The sequence below is a fragment of the Triturus cristatus genome, chromosome 3_1 (assembly GCF_964204655.1).
Source record: "Triturus cristatus chromosome 3_1, aTriCri1.1, whole genome shotgun sequence".
NCBI lineage: Eukaryota > Metazoa > Chordata > Amphibia > Caudata > Salamandridae > Triturus > Triturus cristatus.
Window position 1 is genome coordinate 105,422,156 of NC_140583.1, and position 15,248 is coordinate 105,437,403.

Here is a 15,248-nt window from a genome sequence, read left to right on the forward strand (position 1 = left end):
GTCAGAAGTTATTTTATTTTGTCATGGTTTTTGCAAAACTGTATTGCTGGCAAAGCTACTGCATGCTCATTAATCTAAAAAAAAAAGAATTGAAAATTATCTAAAAGAAAATAATATTTTGTTGGTCTCAATACACACATTGCCAAGGTGTGGCCTGGAGCTTAAAGGAGCCGCTTTGCCTGTGGATGTACTCCTTGTGAAAGGGACAAATACTGTCACTCACAGTGAAATTAGCCAATGGCTGGAATGGGCTGACCCACTTCCCCCATGCTGCATGCTGTAATTGGTGTAAAATATGTGAATGACACAATAACAGACCAATGAATAAAGACTGCTGGCTGAAAGTCGCTGTGAGTAATTATGCTATACAAATCATTTTAGGAAGATCAGAATGTCTTGGCTAGCGCCAGACTTAAAGACGCGTGCCCTGAGAACTGAGGGGAAATGTTGGTCTCTCCCCAACTTCCTTGTTTCTGCCACAATGTTGGCTCTGGGTGTACTGGAAGATGCAGATGTTCTGCACAGGGTATCAATACGTAATCTACTTAATAAAAGAAGGTGTCATCTGATGGTAGTCAATATGCGTTACTTGATACTTACTGTTTATGTATCTTTCTTTTTCAAAAAGTTATCAAATATTTCTTTAAAAGTGCCTCGTACGCTATAGAAACATCTGTCCGCACTTCATTGGATTGGCTGCTAGGGGTGGACTTCCGCATATGAGAGTTCCTGGGAAGGCCCACTCACCGACATATCTTTTCTCAGGCCACTTTTACACCTGGGAACAATGGGTTCTCAACTGCTATGAGGCCTTACATGTCTGCTGAAAGAGATTCGGTTGACCCAGGAAGTTGGGGGGCCAGCAGAAAACCCTACTAGTATCCTTTTCTGTATTTCCATTTATTCGAGATTTTAAAGGGCTTAGAATACAACTGCTGTAAATATTAACAAGTCCTTATATGATGAAGGCCAAACCTGATTGAGTGATTACACTTAGAATATTGGAATACTCGAGGGGCTGAATAATTAGAACAGCAACAGAGATAACATACATCAAATATGGACACGAAACAAACCAAACATGAACCTATGAGAGAATTGCAACATTTCTTAGTTACACTTTTCAGGAAGGGGCAGGTAGGAAAGCAGAGGTGATTGGATCTACTCTGAAGAGTGATGTCTCATGTGGGAGGGGAAGGGTGGTCAGGGTGATGGAGATGCAAATTCAATCAAGTAGGTTGTCTAGTCTGTTTTGCAATGTAAAGGGAAGAGGGAATCTATGTGCTGCATGGGGCGAGCATTCCAGTGTGTAAAGCTCGCAAATGAGGCTGACCTCATACCGCGGATATTGCTGTTGGTATCGCGGTCGCTTCAGGAAAAGGCTAAGACATTTTTAGTGAACTCTGAATTTAGCACAGACCCATCCTAATTTATGCTTGTAGGATGAGGTTGAAGAGAGGTGGGGCAACTCATACATCTCTCTGGTGGTGAAATTGATGATTATTCCAAATGGGAGGGAGGCTTTTAGCCTGGAATGTAAATTATTGGAATAATCAAGGTTACTCATCACTAGACCATTGATTAGGGACTGGGGCGGAGAAAGGAGGATGTGGTTGGATTTGTCTAAAGTTGAGGAGTTGACAATTATCTTGAGCAGAATTGATGAAGTTTGAAAAATAAATGTGAGCTGTATCAGCAGAGTGAAGTTGGCAGAGTTGAGATTGCGTGGGTCATGTAAGTTGGATGAGGAGAGATGGGAGGTGCAATGGGTGAAAATCAACATATTCAGCATTTTTTTGCCTAAAGGAAGGTAAGTTGTGATACTGGATGCTACTTAAAAGAGAAAGGCAGATCCGCTCTTTCTTTGCTTATCAGGGGCAGGACAACCACAGATTTAAAGTAATCCCAGAGGAACCTGAGAGTAGGATGTGGTAGAAGAGGGTGAAGAGCATCGTCAGGACATTGGATGAGTGAGCTAACGGGTTGGTCGCTTGAGGCTGAAAGGGGCAAATGGGGTGGATGAGCGGTTGGCCAATCTGACTGTCAGATCATTTCTAAGATTGTGAACAATCTTTACAAAATGACTTGTATGTGATCAATATATCAGGACTAATAGGAGATTGTAGTTGTTCATTAATTGTGTTATTATGACTTAATGACTGCCAGGTAGAAGATAAAGCAGTTTCACTCCATGATTCTATGAGTGCAAAATGATATGTCAATGCTATGGATTCCTGTATGGTATATACAACAATCTGTAGTTGTAATTGCAGTTGCGCTGTACATTTTTATATATTTCTGGTTTCTTATGATGTTTAAGAAAGCCTCACCTCTTTGATATCAGTCCCAAAAAGACCACACACTACAGTGGCCAGGTATGGAGTTTGAGATTCCCCATACATCACACAAGTGAAGAAACCAAAATAGAGCAGCAGCACCTCCTACCTGAAAAGGCAGCAACACCAGGTTCATAAGAGGTGCATTGACAGCTGTTTTTGAAGTCATGCTCATTTGTCTCAGAGGGGCTCTGTACAGGGTGCAAGTGGCCATGAGGGGAGAGCATTTGCCTTTTGAGCTTGACTGTGTTCTAAGGACTCTGCACTTTAAATGACAGAGTGGTGAGAGCATCTAGGGTTGTGGGGTCCTAGTTCATTAGCAGTAGATATGGTGGTTGATGGATTGATGCATCTGTGGCTGAAGAAGGGGATTGTGGCTGTTGTTTATGAGTTTTTTAAATGGAGAAGTGTAGCTCACTGGTTAGAGGAGGCATACCCTGAAGCAGAGGTCAGACCCGGGACCAGGGTTCAATTCCCGACGCGGCAGGGTCCGGAGCCCAATTGTCCACGGACTCGATAATTCTCGCTTCGGTGCCCACTCTAAGCACGAGTTCACACTATGCAGCTCTGGCCAACAAGCTTGCTTAATCTCCACAACGGCCCCCCCGCGGCGGGATGCCTGGCTTTCACCTTGAGGATGCCCAGTACGGGTTATCTCACAGGGAAAAACCAGGACGGGTTCCCAATGCAAGCGCCAAGATGCCCAAGGGTAAGTTGAGCGCTATATAAGAACACATAATAATAATAATATCTGGTGTCCTCAGGGAAGGATTCATCTGTTACCAGGAATTTGCTTTATCTGGAACCTGGTGTTCTGGAATGACTCTTGAAGGTTGGAGGGTTGGTATTTAGGGTGCTGGTGCAACTAAGGAGGTCGAGGCAGGTGCTGGCTGCTGATCTGATGAGGACAGGCAGTGCCATAACTCTCTTCAGTGTTGCACACAAGACATTTGTTTTTACAATGGCTTGTTTCACTGTGAATGATGTGGTGAGAGCAGTGCTGCATTTAGTGACCCACATACGGTTAGGAAACAGGTTCTGTTTTGTCGTGACTGAGTTTGAGCAAGCCTAGGGTTATTCGTGTTTCTGAAGAGGTGTAGCTCAATTGTTGGCCTTTGTTGATTGAGGGTGTTGGTGGTGAGCAGATTGTCATTGGAGTATAAGTGATACAGGAGATCCTGGTTACGAGTGATCTGGAGGCACAATTGGAGATAGATGTTGTAGAGATCGAAGTAAAAGTGACAAAAATCGTCCGACTTCACTAGGCAAAATAGAGTCTTTTTTTGTTAGAGTTACACACTTTAAAATAACAGGATGTGTGCATCTAGCTGGGCCATACTGGACTTTAAATGTTATTAAATTCAAAAGTAGTAACACTTAGTAGTGAGTCGTTACATTTGTTGCACCCATTTGAGTGTAATGTAGCAGTGAAAGAATCTAGGGGGCATATTTACTAGAAAATGTTGGAGCGCAGAGCTGCGCCAAATTTGGCATTGCCGCGCTCCAACATTTTCAAAACACAGGGATGCACCGTATTTACTACAATACGGCGCACCCCTGTCTTTTCCCTAGCGCTGGCACTACATTTAGCTGCCCAGAGCAAACACAGGCACCCTTGCACCATAGTGCAAGGGTGCCTGCCTGTGTTGTAGGGTAGGATTGTTTATGTGCAGGAAAGTGTCCCTTCCCGCATATAAACAATCCATAATGGCTATTTGTTATTTCTATTTGTGCGGCATTCTGCAGCACACATAGAAGTAGAAAATCGTCATTATTTAATGATTGTTTATGTGCAGGAAGGCAAACCTTCCTGCACATATCCTAAACAATCATTAATGGCTTTTAGCTCTTTCTATGTGTGCAGAAAAGAAAAAACGAGGAGAAATAAAAGTATTTCTGCTCGTGCACCATGCTAACGCCTGCTCTTGCACGGCATTATTAATTCGTGCTGCCTCAGATTTGCACATCCTTGTAAATCTGGGGCAGCATCAAAAAGCAATGGGTGTTGCAGTAGAATGCCCACAGCAACACCCATTGCACGCCCCTTTGTCACAGAGGACTGCAGTGGAAAGGGGCATACTTACAAGGTGGTGTTAAGCCATGCTAAGTCGCTTAGTTCCAGCTTGTAAATATGCATCTAGGAGTCTGACACAACTTTTTAGTTTTTCAGAGTTTGATGACATGAGTAGCATGGATGTTTGCGCAGTCCTGCGTGTTAACCTGTGGCTCACTGATGACAAATCAGAGCTGTGCCTATGCTATTATCCATGTTTACTTACATGCACCCTCTTCTTTTGCTACCCGCAGTGCCAACAACATGCCTAAACAGGTGGAAGTGCGGATGAACGAGAGCCATCTGAACACGGAAGAGGTTCGCCGGATAAATCCGGTGCGGACATGCCTAAAAATCTGGAGGGCACTGACGGGCAACCTGCTCTTGACGCTCACTGTGTTCGGTAAGGAGGCGTGTCTTGTTTTAAAGAGCACTTACAAGGGTGCAGTACCACATTCAGCCACTATATACTGATGAATACATTTAAAAATGCCGCTAATTCCACTGCCAGCAAACAGGTGTTCAAAAAGTGATCGTTTACCATTTTTAAGTGTTGTTTTCTTTTCAGAAAAGTAGGCTGTGGCAGAATGTGTCTGTCTTCTAGTATGGGAATGTAGGTGCGCCTTTGTGTGTTTTAGTTTTTCTTTCATTCGCAGGGAGGACAGACCTAGGAGAGCATATAGTTACCTCCCATCATTTGGATTTGAGGGGCGGGGGACAGGATAGTTACCAGCTGCTATCACTCTCTACTTCCTGCTGTCTGTGTGGGTAAAGCTGGCTTAAGTCCTCTGACAACCTAAGGAGGGAGGGCAGCTGTCATTCTATCTTTTGATGTCACCACAAGGTTCTGTCTCACCATTTTGTTGGCCCCGGCCATCCTTCTATTAATACGCGGAGGCTGGGTCAGTATATGATATACACTTATGTAGGTGTAGCAGCCTGCACTAATCCAGACAACCATTATGGTGCATTTAGTGGCTTTAGACAACCCTAGAAAGCTCTCTTAGTGTTAGATGCGGAGAGCCCCCTTCAGTACAGAAGGGGGTATATTCTCAAGAACTTGTCATAACCATCGCAAAAGTTACTTAACGCAACCTACAACATCGCAGTCGATTGCGGGAATTTTACACCGTGTTAACCAGGTATTCACAACACGGCGGTACCATGCGATAGTCATAAGATAACTCGTCAACTGACCGCTTTAAAATCAACACCACACCGAAAAATGCGAAAAGCAAACGCAGTAAATCCTGCGATGAGGCCAATCGCGGTACAAAAAGCACCGAAAACCAGCGACCGGCCTGCAAATCCCACGCTTCTGGCGGGAAAATGCAACAGAAAAGCAGAGTAAACAAACCGTGAGATGACAACCTGCAAGCACTACCTAACAGCTGTGATGCAGAACAAATGACCATTGTCCAAATCAGATAGGTATTTTCCCACAAACAGCCACAATGCACATAGACATGCATTCAGTATGTAACCTACGCCAATTCAGAAACAAACATGGTACACGCTGTAAAACCGCATCTCCCCCCACATTGCAGAGGGACATACAACACCCCCTGCACACCGATGTGCCATGTACATGACCAGACAGGAATGAAAGCATGGACCAATGCAGGGGCCGTGACTCCCCCTTACGCACATGTTGCCTATGTCGTGGGCCTTGAGTCACAGGGTGCATCCCTGCATCATGGCGGCACATATCAGAGCACAAACGAATCCCTGTTGTCACCTGTAGGCCACAGATGACAGCCAAAATGGAATGACATGGGACATATGTGAAACTCCGAAGAGTGAGATACCCAAACAACTGTGACACATAGAACTGGCAGTTAGAATACGTGACACCATTAACAGCCCCACTGCACAGAGGTGACACACCCACCATCCATCAACAAATCCCTCAACTGACAGCACAACAAGTCGCACCCACACGTGTTTGAGTGAAGTGCCTGTACAGATGAGTGACATGCACACAGGGAATGTGTTTAGGAATGCTTTTATTAGCACATGCTGTGACTGTGGCAGTCAACATACTCTGCCATTACTGCGAAGGACACAAACAATGTGACATCAACCAAGGAAGAAACTGTCAATGATGTAGTCCCTACGGGCTATTCCTTCTGCGGCTGCAGTGTGGTGTGGTCCACCTGCCTCATCTTCATCATCATCGTCCGGTGCATCTGGCACTCATATCCATGGTGCTTTGCTACGTACACATATGTTGTGCAACACACAACATGCAACGATCATCTTGCAAACGAGCTCTGAGCTGTACAGGAGCTTGCCACCTGTGATGTCCAGGCACCTGAAACGTGACTTCAACACGCCAAATGTGAGTTCCACAATGCCCCTGGTGCATTTGTGGGCTAAATTGTACTGCCTCTGGGGCTGTGTGTTCGGGGATCGGAGGGGTGTCATCATCCCAGCGCAGAGTGCATATCTTTGGTCACCTCTGACAGTGCAGAGAGACATGAGTCATGACTACATACTGCATGATGTATTAGCAGGCTCACTGGTTCATTGGTGTGTGATATGTGTGACTTTGTGATTCCTGTATGACATGTACTGCGTGTTAAAAATGAGCTGCATCACTGTGTACTACGTAGCCTCATGTTGCATGTGAGTTTGTAACGTGTACATTCCCAGAGTTGAGTTGCACGATTGTAGTGTTGAGGTGTGTGGTGTGTTCAATTGGTTACCAATGAGCAGGGCATTTCCGTAGGTGCCATCCTGGAAGCGCCGGTTGATGATGGACTGTCGGAAGATGTATGAATCATGCACACTGCCTGGGTAGTTGGCGACGACATTGGTGAAGAGTCTCCAGTGGTCCACTATTGCCTGCACATTGTTGGAATGCGTGTGCTTTCTGTTGCGGTAGTTGTGTGCAGTGTCTGCAGGGGGCACAAGTAAGTCATGTGTGCAGTCAATTGCCCCAACAAATGCAGAAATGCAGCTATTGCGTAGAAGCCTTACTTGGTCTCCAGCTGTTCCTGCTCAGTGTGAGGGAAGTATAGGAACTGGGGTACCAAGCTGATGATGGCATCCAGGACAGGTTTGAGGAACTTGGATAGGGCTGGCTGTGAGACTCCTCCGACTCTGGTTATTGTTGGCTGGAAAGTCCCAGAGGCCAACAGGTGCAGCACAGCCATCAGCTTTGTCTGAGGTGGGATGTTGGTTATCCGCTGTGTTGGTACCGTCAGCCTGTGGGCAATGATGTTCAGGATGCGGAGGTTGGTTGTCCTTTTGAGCCTGTATTGGGCAATGACATACTCTGGTGTTATGTCTGTGAGGCTGGTGCGTTTTCGGAAGGTCCGTAGGTCTGTGTCTGCTCTGCCTCTGTGGTGGTCCTGGGGGGTGTGCGGGGGGATCTGGGGGGTGGTGGTGGTGGGTGTTGTGGGCCTGTTGGGGCTCCGAGTTGCATGATGAGTAGCTCGATGGCATCTGTTGTTCTTCAGTTGTGGCTGTGGGCTGGGCTCCCTTTTGTTGTTCCGTCTACCATCCGACATTACACCAGGTCAGAGCAGGTGTTAATTTCCTGCTTCTAACGCACCTTATCGCATGTTTTGTGGTCGTATCGCCAATATGGCTGGTCGTTGAGAATGTTGTGCAGTGGTGTTGTTGCAGGCCATTTGCACGGGTACGCCTACTCTGCATCTCATTAGCGATAGTTGCGGGGGTCATCTGTGGTGATGTTTTTTGCGGCTGCTATTGCAGGTAAGCTGGTGCTATGGGCTGTTGGCACCAGCTTGTGAATGGGGTGATGAATTTATCGCGAGTTTGGATGCGCTAAGGTGCGTTAACTCGGAGATAGCTTATTGAGAATATGGCCCAAAGAGTGTAAAGCAGCTTGTTTTACCAGTACTCAATCTTATGGCATAGGTTAAGTGAAAAAGAACCACACAGTGTAGTTATAAAAAGTATGTATTTATTATAAACACCACTAGCACATTGCAATATCTCCTACCCGGAGATATAAATACAATACGCAGAATACTTTGTCACTAGAATACGTAAATAGCACAGATTACACAGTGGTCCCCAGGGGGAGACCAAACCATATACTAAACTAGTGGAATGCGAACCACGACTTAAGTCGAAGATGAACCCAGAAGATGTAGAAGAGTCGGGGACTCAAGGAACCACCCAAGGTGAGTATCTAGAAACTTCACAAAGGCCGCGTGTAGAGTGAGAACACAACGCATACTCAATGGAAGTCTAGTGCACCCTGAAGAAACCCCGTTTAAATTGAAAGGTTGGAGAGTCACCCCACCTGTTGATACCCCAGGAACTAGGATACCTACACCAGGGAATCCGAATGCATAGGTGCAAAGAGACGTCAGAAACAGCCGTAGACCACAATGGAGGATTTCAGGAAGATGCCACTGGCGGATAAGGTGAAAGTGTTCGGTGGAACCCGAAGGTGGATTCGAGATGAGAAGTCCCTGAAAGCAGAAAGAACAGAGTCTATGCCACTCAGAAGTGATGAGGAGGCACGGATAACTAATTCCCATGGTCTTCAAGAATGTAGGAGATTGACGGTGCCCTTGAAGTTACAGCTGCACTGACCAAGCGACACTGATGAAGACATTGAGCTGTTCAAGAGCTGTCCCACGACGGATGTCGAGAGCCAAGGGGCCAGTGTCTGGAAGGGGCACCAACAGGCATTGGCAGCAGCAAGCGACATAGTTGTTAAAAAAGGTGCAGTGTCGGGACCAGCCCCAAGTGGCTCACCATGAGCAGCTGAGTCAGAGCAGGCCCTGAGCAAGAAGGGAAGCCCACTGAAGTCGAAGAAGTCCCTCAAGAGGACCCACAGGCCGAAGGCACAGGAGTTGCAAGAGGACCTCAAGCAGCTTGCCAAAGGATGAAGGCCCACTGTGCATAGGATGTGGTAGAGATAAAAAAACTTGGCTGCAGGGGATGCTTGAGGCTGTAGCTTCTTGGATCCCAAAGATCTCTGGAGGAGAGAGTCAACAAACATTGGCAACGGCAAGTCAACGCGGGACACAGGGGTACTGCTCCAGTAGTTCCGACGAGGGATACTGACTTCAAACTTGCTGTGAAGACAGGACAGGCCTCAAGGGAGTTGTAGAACCACAACCTGTGTTGCTGAACCTTTCGGGGTCCGTAGGAGCTCAGGAACGGCATACCGGTCAGCATTGTTATGGTGGCTGTAAATGCAGGGTAGTGACTTCTTCGCTCCAAGGGAATATCCTTCGGGAGTTTTAGATGTACACAGGCCTTGCAAAGAACCTGTATGGAACATAGGCACAGAGGTTGCTGTAGACTTGCAGTATGACGAGACCAGGAGCAGGAGTCTTCCCAGTTGTAGACTCTGTTCCCCAAAGCGATGCCCAGCGATGTACACAGACAGTTGAAGTTGAAGTGGTGTTGGATCTGAATCTTGTCCCATGACGAGTCTAGCGAAACACCCAAAGATAAGCCCTCAAGTACCCTAAGGAGAGGGTTGGAATGATTCAGGGGTGCCTCCCAGAGGAGGGGCTGGACAGTGGGGTAGATACTCACATGTCCTTTGTCCAGTTTCGCGCCAGAGTGGAAGCCAACGGCTCCCTGAACTGGTTTTGACTGGAGTATGGAAGAAGAGCACCAAATGTGTCCTTCAAGCAGTCTCAGTGACGCTGGCAACTGCCCCCACCCTGTCCCAATACACTTTTGGGAGGTTGTCACACCTTCCTGTAACAGGGTACCTATTGTCCTGCCTTTCTCTGCTCGATCTTGGAGGGCAGCAGCAGGAGGACAGAATCGTTTCTCTGGTCAGCAGCAGCCATAGTTTACTGTCTGGGTCTACAAGACTGAAATCGGGAGCACTAAGGGCCTCCCGAAGGAGCTTTACAGTGCATGGAATCTACCTCCCACACTGTTTATGGTGTGGGAGGTATGCTTCCAACATTTTGATACCAAATATGACAGGGTTTGTTACATACAGTTTATAATGGTCATTGCGTAAGGATGCATGGCCATCCTTTGTATCGCAATGGCTGATGTACTTACAACCCGGGAGAATGGACTCAGAAGGATGTAGGGGTGTCCTGCTCATGCAGGGGCACCCTCACATTTGTAACCAAGCACCCTGCCTTCAGGAATCAAAAGCCTGCCATCAGTGGCGGCTGGTGACATTTAAAAGTGGTGAGGCGTACAATTTCCTGATGAGGGCACAATGACGAGCGAGCCTGTCCGTTATGGTGGGGTAGCCCCCCGAAGAAAATTTTGAAAAAGAGATGGAAAATGGTGCGTTTTCAAGCAAATTTGAAAAAGCAAGAAGCTTAATGAGGCAATTGTGAAAGTGTAGTTATGACATCAATAAAGAGTTTTTATATGATAATAATGTAGGTAGCTGTTTATTCAGTAGAACCATAGTTCACCTCAATGATTATTGACACAACCTCTTGCCCGACCATGCCCCAAGATCTAAGACATAAAGCATGGCATATCATATAGAGTAAATATGATCATATGATGGAGCGAGGCTTAGCATTCAGTACCCATGTAAGAAGCCCTTTTTTGGTCTTGCCTAGCGACACAGCGCATGCGCTGCCGACTTTGGCGAGAACTATTGTCGTCGGTTTTGCTAGCGAAGGAGTACAGGAGATGTGCATGCGCTCGGACGAGCGATATGCACGCACGCGCCCGGACAGGCGATATGCACACGTACGGCTCGCACGTTCAGCAAAATGCGCGCATGCCACGCTTGCGCTTTCACTTTTTTCTTTTTTAATTAGTGATGTCTTGTTCTTCGGCATGCTTGTGGCCTGCTCTGCAGCTGTGACAGGAGCCTGCCTCTCAGTGTCCTACAGTTGATCAGCCCTCCCTTGTCCCTTTCTCTGTCCCTTACCAAGTCTCTCACTTTTGCCTATACCCTCCCTCTGTCCACTAGTATTTAGCTCTATCCAGTAGCATCTAGATACTGCACGCCTTAGCGCTACATCTGCCTCACTTGTGCATAGCCTTTTCCCATCTCTGGCACTATGTCGCTATGTTTCTCTGCTACTCATTGCTACTCTCCTTTCGCGTGCTCTCTCTCTCTCTCTGTCACCCTATCTGATTTCCCTTCTCTGTTTCTCTACCATTCCATGCCTCTCTCTCCGTTCCACTTTCCGACGTACTCTCTCTGTTCTGCACTGGTACCTGTCCACCCTTTACTAGTTCTGGTCGTACTGTTTACTTTGGTCGTTTCTATGGTAACCAGACGCTCTGAAATTTGACTCGCCGAAAAGATCGAGTCCGGATTGTGACATCTGTCTTTGAAGGTGTACCCACGTCACCATGTTGGAGCGAAGTCGCTGTGTAAAAGTAAGACTACTGCTTCCAAACTATTTATCCTTCTCACCTGTGGACTATTTGTGACTTGCCCGATAACTATATTTTTTTCTCAGGAAGAGGAGGTGGTGCCACAGAAATACCGCGGTCAAGAATAGACCTCTAGCTTTAGCTTGTCAGACGGCTTGGGAATCCCTTCCCAAGATGGGGACGGCCTTAGGTCTAGAACGGTAACTGAATTCAAAACATTATGCGTAGTGGAACGTGATACGCTACTTTGGTCTTTAGGAGTAGTGGTCCCGCCCCACAGCTAATTGAGACAGGCGAGCCGGTTTTAAAACAGGAGAAGCAGTGCTGAGCTCTTGAAGCCAGTGAATGCAGGAGTTTGCATGGTTAGAAGCCGGTTCATGGCTTTGTAAGGTAAGTTACGAGAGCCTCAGTTACTATTAGAAGAACTGTTAGAAGGATATTAAAGGAAGGATGTGTGCCGTACCACTACCAGACACCTTGCTTTACGTAGATTCTAGTTCTAACAGCCACTGGTATCAGATCTTACGGCGACACCACCACGCCCGCCCCTAGCCCCTTTAATCTGAGCTTGGGGGTCTGATCCTATTTAGGATTTCGTGTCAAACTCGATATGCAGATTCATTGGCGAAGGATTCGCCCTACGAACGATGTCGGTTTTCGGTTTTTTACATGAAAAAACCTGCCTGGACATTGATGTGTTTTACTTTTTTTGATGTATAACATCTAACTTCATCAAGTGAACTGTATTTGTACTATTTGGTATGTTCTCATTCATTCACTTCAAGTCATCTTAAAATGTAATCTTGAGTGAATTTGCAACTTGTGCGTGTTTATATGTAACTCTCACCACTAGTGTCTGTAGTAGACTTATGTACTTACTACCATTCTTATGTGATTTTAGAGTTTCTCTGTTAGTATCTTTTATGTTATTTATGTACTCTGATGAAGTCCTTTTGCAATGTAACTGGTTCTATTGTAAAGAGCTCTGACACTTTTTCATAAAGTTTGTGCTATATAAAAACACATAATTTCATCACCTGGTGTTGAAATGTGAACTTTTACTAAGGGGCTTTTAGGTGGAATGAAAACAAGCATTTGCAATGCAATAGGTCTCACATTCGCATTTGTAAATGACAAAGCTTTTATCTATGTGTTGATTTTAAAAACAGATAAATAAAAGGCACTGTCATTTACAATGCCAATAGCTTAAAATTTCACAAACTCGAGACCTATTGCATTGCAAATGCTTGTTTCATTAGTGCACTCAACAGTTGCCAAGCCCAATTTAGCACTCCTGTCCCAGGACAGTTTGGTTCAAGGAATGTGTTAAAATGGGCTTGCAGCTCTCGAATTTCCAATGAAAGGGTGGGGGGCTTGGTATTTTTAAAATCGAAGAAGAGAGCTGTGACTGTAAGAACCACAAATGAGGCTTTAGCGTCATGGGTGGAACATTAGAGTGCACTGGTTGGAGAGACAGACATCAACCCCTTCACATTGCCACCCTGTACAGTCATAGACAAACCGTGGTTTACACAGGGTGAGGCGTGGATGTCCTAGCCTGCACTTTGCCTACGACCATGCACTTGACGAGAGGAGGGTCATAGGGGGGCCACAGGGGGACTCAGGATGGGTGGCATGAACAGAGGGCAGGAACACTGGCTGATATCCCTGTTGTAGAACTGACACGCTATGTTGCCTTCAGCACTTGCTGTGTGGCCGTTTTTCTCATTTACAGTTTTGGCTGTGAAATCACAGTGCACTGCACACACAACGTGTGCTTTGCTGTTCTGGCGCAGCTTGGCTGGCTGCCTCACTCCCGATCTGCGTGGGGTGTGTATGCATCGCTGCCCTATCTGAAGTGTGATTAATGAACGAACACCTTCATGATCGGCTCTCAGGCGCCTTGTTTTTCTCGAACATTCAAGTGCAATGTATGGTTATCAAAGTGCCTCCCCGGAATAAGAACGCTTCAGGCAGCAAAACATACAGAAATCTGCCAGTCAAGGCCCTGTTCGTGCAAGTGAGGGGCCTCACTGGATGGAGAGGCCTTTGCTCAATGTCAGCAAGGAAGGCAGACGCTCAACCCTGAAGCAAAAGCTTCCTGAAGACAAGGATTCTTCAACAACTGGAAACAATGGCTATCTTCACACGTGGGAAATGCAAGATACAATCTACGGCACTATGACTTGAGTATTACATTTTAAAACGGACATAGCAGCGATGGATAATAATAAACACAGTATTTGAAGAAAAAAACCGATATCAATAATAATAATGACATCAAATTGAAAGTGATGAAAATATAAACCTTGAGTCACCTTTTCCTCCAAAATACTAATGAAATGTTCCCTTTTCAGTCCCCCTCTGGGTTTCGGGGCCCAGTCGAGTTCCTTACTTGCTTCCCCATGGAGACTGATACGTTTTTGTTTTTACATACCTGCTTGTTGAGGCTGCGGGGCGTGGTCGGAACTGGGGGAAAGCTTCAAGCCTTCAAGTTAGGTGACGACTCCTTTAATGTATGGACTGCACACGCCATCTGCAGTGCACAGTTTCCTCCCAAGTCACGAGTCTGACTGTATTGGAAATGGCACCCTGCATAACTTCAGCCTGGGAAGCAGACACCTCCAGATTGCGCAGTGTGTCTTCAAAAGTGCCGAGGACATACTTGCGCAGACTCAATTTCTCTGAATGCCGCCTGCCTGCACCCTCTACCCCACCCTTTCCTAAATCGTCAGAGGGACCACCCACCCCTCTGTGATGAGTTGAGGAAGGGTGGGGTGACCATTATCTCTATTCCCTGATTGCACTACAGGGCTTCTGTCTAAGCCGCCCGGGGCGAATTTTACTCTCACGTCTTCAGGGGGTGGAGACTGGTCTGCAAGGTTCTTTCTTTGCCGAGCTGATGACCTCACAGGCCTCAGGGCAGTGAGATCGGCAGCAGGGCAAATACTTGAGTCTGGATCAGTCTAGGCAGGCAGCATGTTTATGGCAGCGAAGCACATGAGCGCAGAATGCAGCAGCTCCATAGCCATCAAAACGCATGTAAGTATGTAAAAAACATAATTAGTCAAATCTAGTGTGAAAAAATTGTGGCCTGGCTGGGGGTGAAATTTAAGGGGGTGGAGCCCCGACGCCCTCAAGCAGGACCCGCCCTTGCCTATCATAGGTGTGACTTATAGGTTTTAAGTGCAGTGGCCTCAGATATAAAGAAACATATCTGTCGTTAGTGGCGCTAGCACCAGCTTACACAGGCTGCAATTGCAGGCCTGTAGTCGCAATTTGAGTGGTCTCTCAAGGGTGGCATTATACATGCTTCAGCCCACGTGAGACCCCTGGTGTACCTATGCCCTGGGTACCTTAGTACCATATACTAAGTACTTACAAGGGTACACAACAAAGTACTCACCATGTCCAATTTAGAGAGGGAACAGAGAGACTGGGGTCTTGATTAGCAGAATGCCAGTCAGACTAGTCAGTAAAACTTAATGACACTGCAAAAAGTGGGGATAACCATGAAAAGCAGACCCTACTTTCCTACACAAGGA

At 46.4% G+C, this 15,248-nt stretch overlaps 1 protein-coding gene and 1 long non-coding RNA gene across 7 annotated transcripts in view; one reads left to right on the plus strand and one right to left on the minus strand.

The window, feature by feature from the left end:
- Positions 1-14,375, minus strand: part of LOC146859781 (uncharacterized) — a 200,256-nt gene extending 185,881 nt beyond the window's left edge. For 2 of the 3 annotated variants that reach the window (XR_014978713.1, XR_014978714.1), the window contains exon 1: positions 14,141-14,350. This is a non-coding gene — a long non-coding RNA (uncharacterized LOC146859781). Of the gene's footprint in view, positions 1-14,140 lie in introns of all 3 variants that reach the window. The other variant, XR_014978715.1, reaches the window with a different exon arrangement.
- Positions 1-15,248, plus strand: part of SLC1A2 (solute carrier family 1 member 2) — a 419,386-nt gene that overhangs the window by 238,229 nt on the left and 165,909 nt on the right. For all 4 annotated transcript variants that reach the window (XR_014978712.1, XM_085643492.1, XM_085643494.1 and 1 more), the window contains exon 2: positions 4,644-4,792. Coding sequence is in view for 3 of the 4 variants with exons in the window: in XM_085643492.1 (XP_085499618.1) it covers positions 4,644-4,792 (149 nt within the window). In the remaining variant the exon portion in view is untranslated. The remainder of the gene's footprint in view (positions 1-4,643; positions 4,793-15,248) is intronic.